The sequence below is a fragment of the Exophiala aquamarina genome (genome assembly GCF_000709125.1).
Source record: "Exophiala aquamarina CBS 119918 chromosome Unknown aczIA-supercont1.10, whole genome shotgun sequence".
Classification (NCBI taxonomy): Eukaryota; Fungi; Ascomycota; class Eurotiomycetes; order Chaetothyriales; family Herpotrichiellaceae; genus Exophiala; species Exophiala aquamarina.
In genome coordinates this window covers 538,945-559,048 of record NW_013550578.1, presented here as the reverse complement: position 1 = coordinate 559,048, position 20,104 = coordinate 538,945, and the positions used below count along the sequence as shown (strand labels likewise).

The following is a 20,104-nucleotide window of genomic DNA, read 5'->3' as shown; positions in this document are numbered from 1 at the left end:
GTCGCGGGTGGGAGCCACTGGGAGCACCTCAACGGCCGTCCGGCTGATTCCACTGGCTCGCGGCCCTCCCTAGAGACCCTAGAGTTCCCTAGAAGCCCTATGATCCCGAGCCTAAGCAGGCGCAAGCTAAGCCCCCCTCGGTCTACCTAAAGAGCACTTCTCGGGCCCCAGTTCTTTTGCTCCGGCTCCTCCTGCAGCTTCATCCTGTCCAACTAATTTTTGTCCCCCCCCCCAAGAATTGTTATTTGCCTTGCCTCTAATCCCTGACCAGCCAGGCAAGCAAAGAGTCAAAGACAGACAAGCCAGACCCTCTCTCGCCGTCCACGTTTACTCGTCCACGTCCACATACCACCACTACCACCCGTACCTTGCGCTTCTCTGTACACAACCACTCGCTTCCCAGGTCGACAACTTTTTTCGTTTACATTGAGATCATACAGAGTATCCAGAATATCCGCGTCGCTCATGTAGATTGTTAGTCGTGGTGAGCTTTCTTCTCTCAACAAAGGATCACGCTTCTCCTCGCGTCACGCCCGCCACGCCACCTCCACGCCACACCACTTCATTCTTCCCTCTCCCTCCTCCTCGACCCTGACAGTCTCCCTTGCTTCTGTTCTGCAGTCGACATCCCCAACTGCCTCCCTTGCGAGCCCAACAAGATACTCGGGTCTCGCAACGGAGGAAAATGTCAAGATAGCACGGGAACTTTTTGGCTCCCCAATGGTGGGTCAAAAGCCCTAGAGAACCGCAGCCGGTCCTGCAATAGCTCAACCACTCTACCATTGGCCGCTACACCTGTATCCCGGGCCCCTCGATACCAGAAGTAATGGCACAGGATGGCTCTACCGCCTCTTACTTGGAACCCCCGGTAATTACCGCCATAAAGCACGATGCCATTCAAACCGGACCTTTGGCCCGAGCTGCCATGGAGAGGTCGTTCAGTCAGGATATTTCAGAAGGAACTCAAGACTTGAAAGAGGCAGCGGAGCAGACCAGGAACATCATACTCGATCTGAGCCTTGATGGCATCATTCGTTGGGTCAGCCCGTCGTGGACCGACATGGTTGGAACCGAACTCAACACTGTCCGAGGACAGAAAATCTCACAGTTCATCAGTGACGACCCAACAGTGTTTGACACCGCCATCGAGGCCTTGAAATCCAATGACTCCAAAAGTCACATCGTCAAGTTTGCCGTCAAGGTCGGCGCCTCCTCCGACGTGGCTCCGATGATCCCCATCGAAGATGGTGAAAAGCCTGGTCCGGAAAATGTCAACCTGGACGAAGCTGGCCGCGCCACGCTTGACCTGGAAGGTCAAGGAATCATGGTCTATGACCGAAGCTCAGGTGGTGGCACCCATACCATGTGGATGTTACAACCTGCCACCGAGCCTGTACGCATCGAGATCGCCCTTCCCCAGAAGCTGGTCGAAACTCTCGGCGTCGGTGCTGAAATTTTGGCAAAATATCTCACTGAATTAGCAGAAGCAGGGGCTAATGACCCTGAAAACCACCCTCCTCCACTCCCCGTCCTCTGCCGAGTATGCGAACGCTCCATCATCCCTTGGTGGTTCGAAAAACATTCCGACTTGTGCGTTCAAGAACATCGCGCGGAGATGGACGTTCAAATGGTCCAGGAGAATCTCTCTGAACAGCGCCATGCCATCGTCAAGGTTCTAGACGCTTTTGAAGCTCGTCAAGGCCGCATCGGACCTGAGGGCTCACCCAACATGGCTCCCCTGCCGGAATATAAAGGCCAGCCCATCGGGCCTTCACCAACCACGTCCTCTGCTGTGTCTTCGGCCTCGGCATCCCATACCGCAAGTCCCGCCCGGTCGAGGAGCCCATCGGCAGCAGGCCTGGGTCACAATCGTGCTCGGTCGTTCGTCGTTCGTCGACCACTAGTGCGGTTGGTGGAACTGATTTTGGATCTCTGTGACACCGCCTTGGAAATCAATGCCCCCTCGATCAAAGACAGCAAGTCCAACTCAGAAGACGAATTCCTATCTCAGTCACCGCAGTCTGAATCGAGGATCGCTCAAGTTCATCAATGGCAGCCCCCCATCAGTCTCGAGAATGAACCGGGCCTGGCCGCTTTGAGCGCCGATACCGAAAGACTCGCACGGGCCAAGGTCGAAGCTGTCCACCGACAACAATTTATCCTCGAGTACTCGGAGCGTATCCGTCAAGAGTACATGGCAGAGGTCGATGCTTGCATCAGTGAAGCGTTGATCAAAGCCGAAAGAGCGGCCGCCGGGGAGGACCTGTCGTCCGGCGGAAGTGAGACGGAGAGTGAGACGGAGATCGAAATGGATGGCCATTTGGAAGACATTCTTGAAAGCCCCATCAAACCTGACGAATCTTCGACCGAGGTCTTGGAACCCGAGGCGACACGGTCAATGCCATACGTCGGTGTTAGATCTATGGCCACGGCCTTGAGAACTTCGAGAGACTTGTCCCACATTGCCCTCACCGACCAACGACGTTCCTCCTCCCAAGCGGTGTCGACGGGGTCCAACAGCCCCATCGAATGCCCGACGCCGAAGTCGCACAAGAGCAATCTGATCACGCAACCTCAGCCGTTATCGAACCGTCGGTCGATGTATATCGATGACGGTAATGACAGCGACAGCAGTCTGCCGTCGGCCAGCAACTGGCGAGCTGATTCTCCCGCCATCTCCGAACACGGTCGGTCTGCACATTCTCGCGACAGAAAGCGAAGGAGCATGCATCTCCACGGTCTCAACTCCTCATCGCCTCATCGTCAGCAATCCCCGGGCCGGTATCCTCCACCGCCACCCTCGCCACTACGTATGAACAAGTCTCGAGTCCCCAGTGGGGAGAACGCACAATCCCCCATCGTTTCACCTCTCTTGACCACCGGGGAATATATGCCACCGCCACATGTACCGGTACTGCATAGGAGGCAGTCGTCGATGCATTCGTCTGATATACGCACACCGTCTTCTCCACGGCTCAGCTCCATTAGTCAGCCTCAACAACGTGTTCAACCTCCCTCGATCAAAGACTTTGAAGTCATCAAACCGATCAGTCGGGGCGCCTTCGGGAGCGTCTACCTGGCCAAGAAAAAGGCCACCGGCGAGTACTTTGCCATCAAGGTGTTGCGAAAGTCGGACATGATCGCTAAGAACCAAGTTACCAATGTCAAAGCCGAACGTGCTATCATGATGTGGCAGGGTGAAAGCGATTTCGTCGCCAAATTGTACTGGACCTTTTCGAGCAAGGACTACCTGTACCTGGTCATGGAATTTCTCAACGGCGGTGATTGCGCTTCCCTCGTCAAAATTCTCGGTGGCTTGAGCGAAGATTGGGCCAAAAAGTACATCGCCGAGGTGGTGCTCGGGGTGGAACACCTGCACAGTCGAGGCATCGTGCACCGTGATCTGAAGCCTGACAATCTTTTAATCGATTCAAAGGGCCATCTCAAGCTCACTGACTTTGGACTCTCACGGATGGGCTTGATCGGTCGCCAAAAACGCGCCCTCATTCAACCCGACGAGCCCGCTCCTGATTTGTTGAAGCAAGGCCCTTTCACTCAGCCGTCGGGGAATGGATCGAATCCCACTTCCAGGTCTGCTTCATTTGACTATCAAGGCCCCCACTCGCCGGCCCCCACTCCGCTCATGACGCCGGCACTCGCAGGAGGGCTTGACCAGCCTTCGTACTTTAGCTTGAATCGAGAGAGTTCGCTGAGTCGCGAACTGTCTTTTAAGAGCTCAGGGCATCGCAGTGATAGTGGCTCTAGTTTCGATCTGCATAATCTCTTTAGAAAGCTGGGTGTGCAGGACGGTGCCGAACCAACATCCCACCTCCGGAATCATGCGTTCGAGGAGGAGCTTTATAGCCAAGGTAGTAACTCCCCGGACCTCTTTCCGTTGTCCCAATCCATGAGCAATATCTCACAGGCCCCTCCTCCGCCTCCGGCCTCTTCACAGATGCTGCCACCTCCCACAGAGCTCTTTGACCCCGACGAGAGTGGACGTCGCTTTGTGGGAACCCCTGACTATCTGGCCCCCGAGACCATCAATGGTCAAACCCAAGATGAGATGTGTGATTGGTGGTCACTCGGATGCATCTTGTTCGAATTCCTCTACGGCATCCCGCCTTTCAATGCCGACACCACCGAAGAGGTGTTTGACAACATTCTCCATCGCCGGATTGCTTGGCCCGAGGACGACGAGTTTGAAGTCAGCGTCGAGGCAAAAGACTTGGTTAATCAACTCATTCAGCTCGACCCTCGTGAGCGACTCGGAGCCAACATCGAGGAGAGATACCCCACCGGAGGGCGGGAGATCCAGGCGCACCCCTGGTTTGCCGATATCAACTGGGATACCCTACTCGAAGATGAAGCACAGTTTATCCCCGCACCCGAACACCCAGAGGACACCGAATACTTTGACTCTCGTGGAGCGACACTGTCGTCGTTTCCCGAGGAGCTGGAGGATCAGATCTCTCCCTCGGGACCCACCCCCAATGGTGCAGATTACCCCAACCGGCCTCACGATGCACTATTCCGAGCTCGGACACAGACGGCGTCGGCAAAGCGAGGGCTCATGCCCCTCCATATCCCTCCACACGTCGCTCGCGACTCTCGGAGTCGGAGGCTGAGTGAACCGGTCGTCGCCGATGATTTTGGTAACTTCACGTTCAAAAATCTGCCCGTGCTGGAAAAGGCCAACAAGGACATTGTCGAGAAGATGCGCAAAGAGGCCATGCAGGCCCAAGCGCGTGGGTACTCGCACTCGCAGGCTATGTCCGCGGCTAACAGCCCAGCCATGGGGTCTCCAGGGCCATCTCTTGAGGGCAGTCCGATGATGCCCATGCCCGTCAAGCGGGCCCTGTCGATCAGCAAAGGCCACCGGCCCGGCTCGCCCGCCAGTCTGGCGACGAGCAATTCGTCTCCAAGCAGACCCTCTCAACCATCATCGCCGCTGTTGGTTCAATTCTCGACCGCCCAGCATCATGAACGGCGCAAGACGTCGGGATCCTCTAGTGGAAGCAATTCTCTCCTCCCCGGCAGTTTCTTCGACATTCCTCATGATGCCCTCAAGCACGTCGGTACTGCTGCCGCTTCACCGATCAAGCCCCACCGGTTACCGGCCGTTTCCCCCGCGAAGCAGATGCAGGGGCCGCCTTCCCGGCAGTCCAGTGTCAATGGACGCACCAGATCTCAAACGGTCGGCTCTCAAGAAAGCGATGGGCAGTCGGCTCGTGAAGGGTTTATGCCTGGCCACCACAAACGCAAGAGCCAGTTGTTCGTGCGGGATGTTTCGCCGTCGTCGTCGGACAACGAGAACTCGCAAGCCAAGGCCATCCTCAAGGTTCAGCGTCGGAGACAGAGTTCACGGAGAATGTCCCAGATCAATTTCTCGGACGGCCCGACCTATCACCCGCTCGATGTTTTGATCTGTGAAGATCATCCGGTCTCTCGCATGGTGATGGAACGGCTTTTCGAAAAGCTCCGATGCCGCACCGTCAGCGCCAGCAATGGACCAGATGCTCTCCGACTTGCCGTGAGCCAGATCAAGTTCGATATCATCTTCATGGAGTTCAAGCTTCCGCTCATAAGCGGGGTGGATGCCGCTCGAATGATTCGCGACACCAAGAGTGCCAATACCAACACCCCGATCGTGTGCATCACCGGGTACCTGAAAGACCTTCCTGATGTTCACCACTTTGACACATTAATGCAGAAGCCGCCCACTACGGAAAAGCTGACCGAGATGCTCTGCAAGTACTGCTCATGGAAGCCGCCACCGAAGGACTTCAAATTGGCCATGCCGTTGCAGATTCAGCCCATCACTAGTCGCCTCGATGGGTTGCTGACCCAGGACAGTCCCAGCTCGGTGGCGTCGAGCCTGGCGCCGACCATGCCGGACTCCTCCTACAAGGGCTCGAGTCGTGAAGATTCCATTGGCAGTGGTGGGTTTTTCAGTGATATGGAATCTTTGAAAGCAGATGAGATCCCCGTGATTGTCTCCCGAGCAGCCACCGACGACTGGGCCAACAGTGGTCTGGGCATCTCTGACGACATAGTGATGAGTCGGCGACCCTACATTCAGAGTGGATTCCCTCACCTGGTTCATACCGAGTCAGCGCCTCCGAGTGCCAGCATCGAGGAACCCAGTGGGTTTGGGCTACGCACTCCCCGTCGTCAGCGCTCCTCAGAGGCGGTCAGACAGAAGCGAGAGCAACTAGAAATCAATCTACACAACCTCAACGGTGCCGCGGACGAAGGAGACGACGAAGACGATGAACTCGGTGACGCGCAAGTGCGGGCTCGGTCCCCCATCGGGAAAAGTGCCAGACCAACTTCCAAGCTCGGGATCGAAATGATGCGGACGAACAGCCGTGGGAGTGTCATCTCGATGAATAATGACAACACGGCAGATTCAGAGAGTCTGCGGAAGTCGGTTGAGATCCTGGAAGAACGGATGGAGAGCCTCAAAATTCCCGAGGAGCCGCCTCAATCGGTCTTGGTCGCGATCCAACCACGGAAGACCGTCGAACGGGTGGCCTCACAGCATTCACATCCAGAGCAGACAACACCAGACCGGCCTCTCAGCCGGGGGCATATCACACCACCCGTCATCTTTCCCCAGAAACCCGGAACGAGTGTCACTGACATCGCCATGGACAGTGAGCTTACCCCGGTCCCTTCCAAAACCATCAACCTGGAAGAGGAACCCACTCCGAAGCCTCAAGGCAGCCCTGCAGGACAGGCGAAACCATAACCTGTCCACGTCTCAACCTTTTCTTTTTGTTCCAATGTATACATGACTACGATACTTGACTTTTTATCTGAATTTGTTTCGACGACAAGCTCCGAATTTCTTTTGTCCATGATCAAAGCGCTGGAGGCAGGAATAGCATTGGCGTTCATTCAAAGTCTCACGGGCGGGCCGGGGAATTTCTCTTATTTTGTTGTCTCGAAGCAGGTGGCGTCGAAATGTATGAAGATGAGCGGACGAGCCGCTTGAAGGTAATGGAAGAAAAGTGCCCTGGAGATGCGACTTGGTTCCTTTGTGCGGTCACTGGGAAGAAAGAGATTGCATATCATCGGTTTCGATAGAAAACGCATGTATTGTGGCTTCTATTCTCTTCGTGTACCATCTGTTGAAGGACTAGATTTTCTGAAAGAGCATGGTCGAGAGCTTGGTATCATCCTGGGGAGCACCAGCCGTCGGAAGTCGTGGAAAATCTTGGTCCCATACACAATTGGGTGGGCGCACTCGAAGGAGTCTCTAGTGGTGAGAACTTGACGTGCATAATTTTTAGCTGAGCTGCGGAGTCCGCAGTCGCCTGTACCGACCGCTCGAAATGAGGTTACAAGCAGAATACATTACCATCCTCCAACAATGAGTCGTTCCATGGTGGTGAGGGGCGAGTTGTAATTGCCATGAATTGCTTCGTGCCTTCCCCGCAGTCGATTGGCCACACTAACCCACGGTGCCAAGGCGGCAAGTCACGCGAGGCTGGTGGCTCTTGTGGCTGAGTCCTGTGCTCCTTCCTTGAACTCATCCACACATTTCCCTGTTTTCCCTTCTTCCACCTTCCTTTCGCCTCCCGCTGGTCACCGAGTAAATTACTTCCGTCTTCTATGCAGTCCATTGGTTCGCGCATGTATGCTATTAGTATCCCTACAAACACCTCGTTTGACCCTGTACGGCGTCCAGAGTGTATTGATAGCAGGACCCTTGAAATTGCTCTGGACTCTGAGATGTGTCTGAAATGTGTGAGCGGCCGCGGGCCTCACGCGTCCTTCGACCCTTCTTCCTTGGCAGGACGTTGATCTGCTCCCTCTTGACAGTGAAATATCGACCGTCACTTCGTTGTCCATGATCCAAGGGTACCTAGCCCTTTATTCCTATGCTCTCAGGTTTCTAGGGAGCCTTCTTCCTTCCCTTCATTCTCCTACGGTTGTGTTGAGTCAGACCCTTTTCCATTCGCTATTTGTTGATCATCCTCAGTCCGGATGTCAATATGGTTCCCTCGTTCATCCTACTTGCGGTAACCTGGACCCTCTTGTGTCCCCAAATCTTTGTTTTCGCCCAGTCTCAGGCCTTGAAAGATTGTATAGTCAAGGCACTCGATGGCAAGTCCGGTCAGGCTGCGTTTTCGAACAAATTCCTGTTCGATCTTCTGGACGTCAAGAGATACAACCTGGCCTACGATACTGAACCCGTGGCCGTGACGTATCCGGAAACGGCTCAACAGGTCAGCGCGGTCGTCAAATGTGCCGCCGCTGCCAACGTTTTCGTCCAGGCAAGGAGCGGCGGGCATTCCTTTGGCAATTACGGTTGGTCGGACTCTTGTGATAGAATGATCCATATTGACTTGGTGTAGGTCTTGGAGGGGATGACGGGGCCGTTGTGGTCGACACGAAATACTTGAACAAACTTACCTTTGATCCTTCCGACAACACGGCACACCTCGGACCGGGAAACCATCTCGAGGACGTCAACGAATTCCTACTGGCATACGATCGCCTGGTCCCTCACGGGGATGCCCCCCAGGTCGGGGTTGGTGGGCATTACACCATTGGTGGCCTTGGCCGTATTTCGCGCCAATTCGGAGCCGCCACCGATCAAATCATTGACGCCGAGGTCGTCCTAGCGGACGGTTCCATCATCACAGCTTCCTCCACCCAGAACGATGACATTTACTTTGCCATTCGCGGTGCCGGAGCTTCATTCGGCATCGTCACCGATTTTCACGTGCGAACCCATCCCGCTCCTGGAAACGCGATTGCATACACTTATAATGTCACCCTGGGAGATGCAAAACTCCAAGCATCGGCCTTCAAAGCCTGGCAGAAACTCATTTCCGACCCCAAGCTGTCCTTGAAAATCTCCACTCAATTCATTGTGTTCCCTTTTGGTTCCATCATTACCGGATTTTTCTTCGGCAGCGAGAAGGAATTTAGCGCCCTCGATCTCCAATCTGCCATCCCGGGTCTCGATGTACCGGCCAACAATATCCGTGTGGTGGATGCGGCCATTGCCGTCGGTCACGATCTCTCGGAGTTGGGACTCGATCTCCTCGGCGGTCTTCCCACCAACTTTTATTCGAAATCACTCGCATTCAACGAGAGCACGCTGATGACGGACGAAGGCATCGACGCCATGTTCCAATACTTTGGTGCAGCATCAGGCAATCTCGAACTCCTCGGTGTACCCTGGTTTGTCATCTTTGATCTCGAAGCAGGAAAGATCAATGAAGTCGCACAGGATGCCACGGCGTATGCATTCCGCGACGCGATCTACTTTTTACAAAGTTATGCCGTTGATCTTCTCGGCTTCTTCACCAAACAACAACGCGGGTTCTTGGACGGGCTGAATCAAGTGATTCTCGACAATAATCCGAAGGTGGAAGGCAGCTATCCAGGCTACGTGGATCCCCTTTTACCGGATGCGCAGAAGCAGTATTGGAGAGGCAATTTACCTAGATTGCAAGAGATCAAGGCAAAACGAGACCCGAAGAATCTCTTTAGAAATCCTCAAAGTGTCAAATCGAGATAGACATTCTGTGGCATTCATCCCGACGACTTGATGCATCCAGGATCGAGGAGAGAGTTTGGAGTCGCTGGCCTCCAATCGGCGCTTCACTTCGCTTAGATGGCGCTTTGATCAAGGTTGGAGGATATTGCAACATCAACGTTCGTCCTGAAATTTTTCATGTTGGCATTCGAATTTATTGCCAGGAGCGAACTTTGGGCCGTCGAGACGCCAACGCTCACGCAGTCCTCAACGCACTTTGTACATACAACCAATTCACCACCCCGCTCCTTGGCGCCGTCCTATTCCATACCGCTCTGCGAAATCAACACTTTTAATATAAAGTCATTATCGAAGCCTTCGTCTCCATTCAGTCGCAGTCAATCAGTGCTGACCATGTCCACCGTGCCCATGCTCGTCCTCGTTCTGGTCGTGATGCTGATCTTCTTCTTCGCCCTGACCACAATATTGTCGATGTCGCCCTTGGCCGCCACAACATTCATGATATTCCCGTCCGTCGTCTTCCTCATCGCCTTGCCAATTTTCCTCCCCATCGCCCTGCCAGTCTTCCTCTTCGTCTCCATGTTCACCATGTTGACCGTGCTGGTGACCGCCGCCGTGGCCATGCTCCTCCTCTTCTTCATCGCCTTGCCATTCTTCTTCCTCATCCCCGTGTTGACCATGTTGACCACGGTCGTTTCCGTTACCATGCTCGTCCTCTTCTTCACCGCATTGCCACTCTTCTTCCTCATCGCCATGTCGGCCGTCTTGACCATGGTGATTTCCATGTTCGTCCTCCTCTCCTTCTTGCCCTTGCCAATCCTCCTCTTCATCTCCATGCTGACCATGCTGCTTTCCATGTCCCTGTCCATGTTCGTCCTCCTCTCCCTCTTGCCCTTGCCAATCCTCCTCCTCTTCATCTCCCGGTTGACCGTGCTGCTTTCCATGTCCCTGTCCATGTCCATGGTCCTCCTCTTCATCTCCATGCCACTGCCCATCTTCCTCTTCTTCCTGCCCATGTTGTCCATGCCCACCATGCCCAGATGGGTCTTCTCCCTCTTCTTCGTGTCCGTGCTCGCCTCCATGGCCTTCTTCGTCGTGTTGTCCTTGACCGCCGTGGCCGTGGTTCTTCCCTCCATGCTGTTCGTCATCTTGGCCCTGTTCATCCTGCCCCTGGTTGTCAGGGTCGAACTCGTCGACGAAGTGCTCGAGCGCGTCGCCTAGGCCGCGGAGGAAATCCATGGCTCTTGCGGTCCTGGTGTTTGTTTCGGCGGATGAACGAATGAAGGGAGGACGGGCGGATGATGGGTATTAAGGAGTGTTTCCTGTGTTGTGGGGCTGGGGGGGGCTTTTCTCTTGTACAAAAGACCGGTCGATATATTGAATGGAATGGAATGGAAAGGATAAGTTAGGAGGTATGTGCTACGTATGTGAAACTCGGTAGACACAAGACGATGGATTCCCAGATATATATCTATAGCTATATCTACCAAGGTGACTAGTCATGTAGCGACTCGAAAGCCACCCTCCGCCCCGTCTCCACTGCTTTCCTCCCTCATCCATCTTCTCCTAGGATCGAGGTCCTAAGAAGAAAGAGAGGGCGAATGAGGCACTGCCAACCGAGGTGTCGAAGAAACTGGAAGCCTGGAAAGATTTCCAAAAATTGAAAAACCAAAGGCACGTCAGATCAAGGCTGGAAGCGGGACTGGTGCGGGTTTGCTACGGATTACTGTTATGTAGGTCTGACTAGTGACTAGTGATGATGAGTGTAAGAGAGGGAGGCAGGTAGGTAGGTAAAAATAAGATGGCCAAGCAAAACCGCCATGATCATTTCGAAGCATGTACGACCCATGATTTGACAGAACACGAACCCCTGATTACGATCCGATCGTGGTGGTTTCTTTTCCGGCTAATGATAAGATTATTTATAAGTCCTGCTTCCCTGGGGGGGCGGCCCGATCGCCAATTTGTCTTGGTATTTCTACTCCTTCGGCGGGGTATTTGCGTACGCATGCGTGCGCGAGTCGGCGATATAGATAGATAGCCAGGCTGGCTACGCGCCTGAACTCTCTAGTCCTTGGGAGTTTGGTCCTGACTTTTGGGGTGAACAGACTTGGGAGCCAGGGGGGGGCGGCTGAATGATGGTCATTCCCAATGATGACCATGCTGAAGTTTGGTGCGGTTTTCGGGGCAGTCCCCTCCTCCCCAGATAACTAATACTGGTGCGCTTAGACCAGATGGAGTAAAAACATCTATATATCAAGATCGAGAGGCATGGTGAGTGAGATCGGGATGAGCGAACGACTAATCGGGTGGAATGTCGTCACAATGTGAGAACTGAAGAGTGAGAAGTGAGAAGTGAGAAGTCAGAGTGAGATGCCAAGTTGATGCTAACTAAAAGATAATTATGTGCCGCAGAGTGCCAACCCGAGCCATGACCTTGCTTGCTGCCTCATCTTTTCAGGGAAATGGTTTGAGTTGTTGGATTCGCGGAATCCAGGAACTGCGTGCTTGAAAGGTTACCTGGGGCCAGGGCCGGACGGTGAATACAGACCCGTCTAATTTTGACGTTTTGTCAATAGATGGATACTCCGTATAAATGAGGTCGTTTATCGTGGCCGATGGGGCGAACCCTTGCTGACAGGCCAAGACTCTTGGCCGCTGGCTGTGTTGTTCGGAGCCTTGGCTTCCCGCCTTGCAGTCAGGCTGTGTGTTGTATCATGGTACCGGGATAGGTGTTCACGCGGGGCCCAGAGATCCGTTGTCTACCTATATACCTAGATAGGTAGGTACTTCGGTAGGTGGCCAGGTTTCCGCTGCGAGCACCGCCTCAGCACGACTTTCTTGGCTAGGGAGCTAGGCTGGGTTTTCTTCCTCGACACCTGCTGCAGTTTTCTGTGGAACGCTCTGTACAAAGGGAGGACAGAAGTGGCCAGGGGTGGGGCCCCATACTGTGCTAATGGCTAGGTGGTAGAATCATTCGTATAACTCGGGCAAATGCACTGGTTGCAAGGCCTGTTACACTTGATGGTTGGGTAATTGTCGGGCTTGGGTTCGATGATTGATGCCGCAGCATATTCGCATGCTCTCCGTCATCGAGAACTGGGCTCAAGCCTCGAAAGGGGGGATTGGCGGTATCTCAAGATGTCACCCATAGATCAGCCATGTGCATAGTGAAAGGGCGAGATTGTGGCATGGTGCGCAAGTCTGCCAATTCAAGAAAAGAGAACAAATGTCTCGTAGTGGGACGGCGATACGACTCCCAAATAGTGGTATGCTGATGTATGGAAGAGCTGCGTCCGACAGAAATGTCGGCGAAAAATTAACCATCGGTGGGAAGTATCGAGACCTGCCTAGATACAGACGCCAGTCGCAAATGAATGGCTTCTTCGAGACTGATTGTCGAAGCATGGAATGATTTGTCATCGTTTGACGAGGACCCATTGCTGGACGCAGGACTCGGTGCGGCTTTACGATAGCTGATACCGGTGGTTGTGTGTCTCTGGAGAACTGGACTTCCCGGGCGATTGGATGTATAATACATAAGTCTTCTGTGTTGAAATCATCATGATGGCGGCTTCGAAAAATAGCTCGTGCTTCACCACCCACAATGCTGGATGGAGGAGTGCATGGTGGGAAGGGAAATGTTCGCTGGTTGAGCTTGAGCACAATGCAACACGAAATATTGAGTAGAATGAAGACCTCTTGTTGAATTATGCTTCGTAAAAGGCCATGGACACCTCTGCTTCTTTCGTCGACCCTATATCAAGATCGAGCTTCGCCAGTCGTGACAAGATCATGGCATGCAATGTCGGTCTCACTATGCACAATAGGCTCAAAGGAAAAGCCCAATCACCACTTGTGTTAGTAAGTGCTAGGACGTGCCAGGCTCAGAAAAAGTGATGTAATTTCAGGCAAGGCACGGTAGGTAGGCTTCAAAGCCTTAGGCAGGCCGCAGCCTCGACGAGAAACCGAGAAGAAGAATAAATGGATGATTCTGCAGCAGCATTTGTGGCTGTCACAATAAGGCGGCGGGCGCCAGACAAGCGCCAAGCAAAAATATGCCCGAGGCCATCTCTAACACTCAACGCACTTTTGAATATTGCTCATATGCACAGTTCTTCCACGAGGCCAAAAAAGATTTCGATAACACTGATTCAGTGCCTCTAAAGTTCTTATGGCGGTACCCAGAATCGAACAGGGATCGAGTCGGAGCTGGTTATGCATTAAACACAATCCACAACGACTCATGCTAACCATTACTGGAAGGCATGAATTAGCTGCCAGGGCGCTGAGAGAGATATTGATTTTGAGGTAAACTCACCACCATACCACCGCCTTGGTTTTGAAAGCATTGTTGTGCATTAAATATATAACCTTTCTAAAAAAGAGTGGGGGCTGGAAAAGCTAGAATTGGTTAGTTCTTCCGGAACGGCAGCTTATCCGGACTTATATACAGAGTACACCGCTAGAATTTGCATTTAGACCCCTGTAGAGCGACGTTGGCCTTGGGGTTGTTAGTCCCATTTTCCAAGAAGCTTCTCTCTCGGACGAGGACATTGTCGATGGCGATCTTCGGACTTGGGATCTCCGTTGAGCCTTGCACTACAAGTGGTCTCGCCTCATGACATTACGAGCTGAAGGTATGGAGTATGGAGTATGGAGTGCAGCCTGCCAAATTTACAGATGAGAACCCTGCCTACTGCGCGAGCCTGTGGAAACTCTGAAGAAAGCAAGATTGCTTATTATTCACGGATTTAGATTATCGATGTGTTAGTATGCGGTGTAGAAACTAAGCGTACATAGCATGCTCCAAGAAGTGGAAATATTGGTACCGTATCAGGAAACGTGCTCAGATGCAGATACCTTTTGCCTGTAGGGTCCGCGGTATGCTGTTTTTGCAACCAGTCACCGACGCTATGCTGCTACATGCCATGACCCGATTGACCACAACGGTCGCAACCACCACCAACCCGGACTGACTATCTCCTCTCTATCCAATGCTTCCTGGCTGGAGAGAGAATAAAGGTGCAGCGCCTCGTCGTCAATAGTTCGTAATCATGTCATTAAATCATCGCTTCTGGGGTGGATCAGATTCTACCTTCCAGCTTCAAGCTGTGAGGGCGTGGGTTGTACCTCCGGCGTGCCGGTACTGGTGGGTTGAGTGCCGGTGGTTGGAGGAGGTCTCGCACGGCCAGGAAGGCGCAGACCCGTCAATCTCGATCTCCACGTGGATGTCTGCGGTTGCGTCTCGGGGGCATCACCGTTGGCGGTCGTGGCAGCACTCAAATCTCTTTCTCTCTGACGCTCGCCCTGGCCGGCTCTTTCCGCTCTCACCACGACCGGGAATCCGTGACGATCACGGTCATGATAAACTATACTCATGAACCGTCCAGGTATATACATTGCAGGCCTGCGACCCTGTCGAGCGCCTGCCATGATCGAATATGTTGTTTGCGGAGGCTGGGGAAGGTCTGGATTGGTCGCGGACCTACTCAGACCTTCCCCATTGGGGCCTTCTGGCCGAGGTTTTGGAACATAATAGTCAGCCTTACACAGAGGGCAGCAAGCTCTCCGAGAGGTCAACCAAGGGTCGACGCAAGAGGCATGGAAAGCGTGACCGCACTCCAGACCACGGACATCGTCGTCGTCGTCGAGAGTATCGATGCAGATGGCACAGGCGTCACCCGGGTCGGGTAGCTGTTCCGCGGGTACCGCCGTCTGGATATGATCATCGTCGTCGTCGTCCTCATCGTTGGTGGTCACCTTATGAACCACCGGAGAATCCGGGACCATCGTGGACTGTGTGGATTTCGGTCTGGATGGGGTGTCAGGCCGAGAATCGGGAGCAGTCTTGCTGCCAACCACTTCTGGCGTCACGTGTTCGGGCTGTGTCGACTTCTCATTCTCAGTCGAGGCACCCTGAGTCTGTGCCGGCTCTCGAGCTTCAGTAGTATCGTTGAGATCTTTCGACGATGGATCCTGTTCATGTACACTTGCAGGTCGACTAGGAGGTCGGGAGGCGGTATTGATGCCACCTGCAGTAGGTAGCCCTTCATCGGCTCGAGAGGCCCGCCACGATTTGTACTTTGTGAGGGGAAATTTCTCATTGACCTCTTCCATGGTCATTAATTTCTTCTCCCTCCGCCTGCGATGCTGTCGGGGCATCGCACCCAGATCAACACCATCTGGATCCTCTCCATTCATACGTTGCCGGTTGCGCTGGTTGTATCTGAAGCAGTATTTCACCCCGACGATAATCCTAGTTGATGGTTAATTGATGAGTATTTGGGGGCCCAGAGTAAGTCAATACTGACCATAAATTAGTGAACACCACGCCAAACCCCAAAGCGACAAAGAAGAGAAGAGGCGAACTGGGGCCATTTCCCGAATTGCCTGAGTTGGTCGCTGTAGGAGCTGGTGTAGCGGAAGTGGTCGAAATCAAACTTGTTGTTGTAGCCGACATTTTGGCTGATACAATGATTGCGGAATCAAGACAAGGCAGCGACGGTAGATGTGACCATCTATACTGTGAAGGTCACCAATGTACAAATTGAACCTCAGCGGCGAAGGGGAGGCATCGAACGACGACAGTTGATGAAGGCGAGGGAGAGTGTTGATGTGAGGTCGATGGCAGCAGTGTACCAAGGGTGAGATTAGGATCGCTGATGGCGTGGGTCTGGATTTTGGAATGGATTTGCAGGTGTTTCAAGGGAGTCGGGGGATGATTCAAGGAGGTCAGCGGAAGATTGGTGGGCTGGCGGCCGGATTTAACCAGGGACACGAGCGATTCGTCAGCTAGGCGATTAGGACAGGCGGTTGAGGAGAGGATGACCAGCTCGGACGGACGCAAGATCAAGGAGATGTGAGCCTTTGTTGATGCGATGAATGAGAGATGGCGAGCATGGGAAGAGGGGCTGAGAAGAGGTGAGAAGATGGAGCTGCAAACGATGGAAAAGAGGAAGTAACGATGGTGAACGGCGACGGGGAGAGAAAGGAAATGGCGCAGCTGCAGGTGCAGGTGCGAAGCGGAGGGACGAGGAGGATCGAATGCGTCGTCGGAAACAGGCATGGATACGAGCGAGCGAGCACTACGAGTACTGCAAACTACTCAATACTGACTGAGGTTGGTGGCACTTGCCCTCCGGAAAAGGCTGGGTCTGGTTCAAAGTGCAACTGTGCCAGGGCCGTGGACGCGTCCGCGAGCCTGCCGTGTCCTAAGGGCACACTAACTTTGTCCCAGGCGGCAGCAGGAGGTCTAGCCTAGCCAGATGCGCCCGTGTCCTTCCCCAACACCCCCGAACCAGAGTTGAACGGCGCCCATAGTGTCACGATCCAGGGCAGAAGAGGGGCCAAGTTTCGGGTTGGCTGCCCCCCCAGACCCGCCGAGAACCTAAAAGTGCCACCCCACCTGTGCTCGTCACTTGTCACTTGGCACAAAGATAGCTGCGAACGTACGCAAGTCGAAGTGGCGAACACGACGAGCGCTTCATCACCACAATGCAACTGCCAAAATCTCTGTTGTCTGCTGCTTCGTCATTGTCATCGTCGAATATTTCCACATCCTTGCGGAACGTCCGGCGATCTCTGTGCGCAGTATGGAGTACAGTGATGACATTGACGATTGCACTTGAGCCCAACGAGGCTTTAGACAGCGGGTTGCAGTGCCAGGATCAACTTGGCATAGCCCCGGGTCAGAATACGCTTCCAGGGCCGTGCTATCCTTTACGCGGTCTAGCAGAACAGATACGCCGTCCAGCCGCCCTTCTTTCGCAACCCCTCGGTTGAAGGCCCATCATGAGACCCTCCTACTTACCGTCCATAACCACCACATTGCCAGGTCGGCCGTTCTCCGGGGCCAATCACGAGGCAATCCTTCCCCAGGTCTCGGCTTGCAGTTTCGCTTGCCCACAAGTCGTGGCCATTTTATACTGTATGTACGGTACTCCGTACAGTACTCCGCACTCGGTAATGTTCGGGATTAGCTATCAAGACTTGGCCCAATAGAGCACCAACAGCACTCTTCGCTCCCAGCACCCAAGGGCTTCGTAGATCCTCCGTCCTCATACAACATACAATCCTTTACGGCAAGGTTGCATATGTCTTCTGCGGGTCCTTTGGAAGTCAATATGATTATATATCACCTGCTGATGAAGTCCGATCTATAATCTCCGCTATTCCAAATGCTCGCGTACGAGCATAAGGTCGACCCTCTTTGTTGCCAACTGGAGAAGGCCGGAAGTTACAATAAGATGGCCACCGACGCTGGCAGGTCTGAGCGTGGCCCACAGTTCCAGCTATTGCCGTGTGAACACAACCTTCAAAGCCCAGACACTTCATTACTTCCTCCCTTGAGCATTTGAGCCATCGCGTTCAGCTGCACCATCTAGAAGCAAAGGCTGACAACTCCATCCAGGTTTAAACTAACTCTGCGAAGGCTCCAAAACTATAAGGCTTTCAGCTGTCGTACAGTCTCCTGTCACTTTGTATATTGCACAGAGACTCGTGGGTATCGGTGGGTCAGATACCTTGTGCATTCCTAAACCAATACTACTATCATCTTGACGTCCATCATATCATAATGGACTCCAAGTACAGAGACTTCTCGAAGACCTCGTGATACATTGTATCATGAGCGCAACTCAGCCCAGCTCTCGAATTCTCCCGGTCACGTGGTGTCATATCACAAACCCCCCCAGCCTTGCGAGTCCGCACATCAGTCCTTAAAGAAATACCAAGCCCATTCTGGATTCCAAACAAGCCCCTCCAGATCTCCTCCATCACTCGTTACCCTGCCTCGTCAACGCAAGCGCAATGCACGACATGGTCCTCACCCACGATAGCAGGGACTTCCCACGAAGGGAGTTCGTGTGTGTGTTTGGGGCAAAAAGGGCAAAAAGGGCAGCTGTGGGTCTCGCTAGGGTTGGAAAACCTCGTTGACATTCTGCTGGTCTTTGGTAATTCTCAGTGGGTTTCGGTCGACCACCCTCCATTACCAAGGAAAATTCGTCTTTTTCATCATCTCGCTGTCCTATGGTAGACTGCACAGGGTTCTTTGCATGGCAGCGCCACCATCACGCTCTTTCTCATTGCCCTCCGAAACCGAGTTTTCATTCTTTCCTTATGCTGGATCCATTTTAATTCTCGCGCTCCTTCCACTCATTGATCATCTCCTGTGGCAGAGACAGCCGTGGTAGTCGCCGGAGGTCGACATAAACAGGCTCAATCCTTCGGAGGGTGGCAGGTGCGACCGGTGGAAGACACAGTGCGCTGTCATTATCGTGGAGACGGTGTCCCTGGGCCTGATGTTACGAGTCAAGATGGACTCGGTTGCCATCAACAGGAAATGTTTGTTGATCGCTTTCGTCAAACAGTCGATCCCCTACGAGCCCCTCTTCAGTCACGCTTGCATCATTTCGTATCGCCGCCCTTAGATTATCCTGCTGGTTGCCAGTCGTAGCCGACGTTGGGACCAATGCCGAGTTCTGATTACCACGTCGATTCAGACGACCCGTGTTCAGGTTTCGTGCGCTAATCAGGTTATTAAGTTCTTGAAATCTAGTTGAAGAATATACAGACTCTGCTTTGAAGAGAGGCGCTCGTGTTGTGCTTTATACATACCCGCCACCCTGTGATCAATGTCAAAGCCCATTCGAACAGAACCATCGTCATCCACAATGGCAAATGGCGAGGGGCATAGACATGAGCAGCCCACCACAATGGTTCAGGATTGCACTGACCAGAGTCAAAAAGAGCAGATGGCCGAATCGCCAACGCCACTTAGCTCTCAAAACGGCGATGCATCAGGTGCTAGACCCAAGAAACCTGACATTTTGTATGGGTTGACGCTTCTCGAGCAGGGCAAGCCAGAACGAAAGTTTTACAAGGACGAGATCTGGAAGGGCGTTCGAACTGGTCTTTCAGGCTCCGAGGTTGGCCAATTTGACGAAGACAATGCTGTCCTGAGTCTTGTGGTTGAAGTTGACATATTAGACAAGACAGGCAAATCAGGGAACAGCCTCGCGACTTGGCGAGAGGAGCCTGCCGATTTCGAGTTGGGTCGGGATGCAATGGCCATTAACATGGGCCCCCCTCGTGTTGAGATTCACTCTAAGAGACTTATTGATGTCATGGAACAAATCATGGACTACTATCCTGCGAAACACGGAGCCTTTGAACAGTATGATTCCGTACTCGACGCTTGCTATGTCGACATCATGCACTGCTACGCTGAGATGAAGGCGTATCACAATTTATACCTCTAATCTATCCCGATGGATGACAACACTCGGCGCAACTCTCCAGAATTTGCTAGGACCTTGGACATAGGGGACTGTGGTGATAGCAAGATTGCTGACAGGATCAATCGAGGGCTTACCTTCGGGACGCTTGACATTTCAAAGCCTTGTGATTCTGCTACAGCTTACGACATTGCTGTCTTGTTGAGACACTTTGCCCCGAGGTACCGGAGTAGGGCAATACCAACACTCGAATCACTGCACTTGAACAGTGACCCCAGCATCAAGTACGAAAGCATCTAGTTGCTTTACAAGCCGGGAACATTTGTATACGTCAAAGAAGATGGCA

At 53.1% G+C, this 20,104-nt stretch overlaps 4 protein-coding genes across 4 annotated transcripts; 3 read left to right on the top strand and 1 right to left on the bottom strand.

Moving 5' to 3' along the window:
• Positions 1-826: 826 nt before the first annotated feature.
• A1O9_09482 (AGC protein kinase) lies at positions 827-6,754 on the top strand (the record flags this gene model as incomplete). The annotated part of the gene is made up of 1 exon (XM_013401452.1): positions 827-6,754. The coding sequence occupies one exon, from the start codon at positions 827-829 to the stop codon at positions 6,752-6,754; it is 5,928 nt and encodes a 1,975-aa protein (XP_013256906.1).
• A 1,249-nt stretch (positions 6,755-8,003) lies between these two features.
• On the top strand, positions 8,004-9,541 carry A1O9_09481 (uncharacterized protein; the record flags this gene model as incomplete). The annotated part of the gene is made up of 2 exons (XM_013401451.1): positions 8,004-8,319; positions 8,367-9,541. The coding sequence occupies 2 exons, from the start codon at positions 8,004-8,006 to the stop codon at positions 9,539-9,541; spliced, it is 1,491 nt and encodes a 496-aa protein (XP_013256905.1).
• A 5,073-nt stretch (positions 9,542-14,614) lies between these two features.
• On the bottom strand, positions 14,615-15,983 carry A1O9_09480 (uncharacterized protein; the record flags this gene model as incomplete). Its single annotated transcript, XM_013401450.1, has 2 exons — positions 14,615-15,779; positions 15,835-15,983. The coding sequence occupies 2 exons, from the start codon at positions 15,981-15,983 to the stop codon at positions 14,615-14,617; spliced, it is 1,314 nt and encodes a 437-aa protein (XP_013256904.1).
• Positions 15,984-19,194: 3,211 nt separating this feature from the next.
• A1O9_09479 (uncharacterized protein) lies at positions 19,195-19,782 on the top strand (the record flags this gene model as incomplete). The annotated part of the gene is made up of 1 exon (XM_013401449.1): positions 19,195-19,782. One exon carries the CDS (start codon positions 19,195-19,197, stop codon positions 19,780-19,782), a length of 588 nt encoding a protein of 195 aa, XP_013256903.1.
• Between the last annotated feature and the right edge of the window lie 322 nt (positions 19,783-20,104).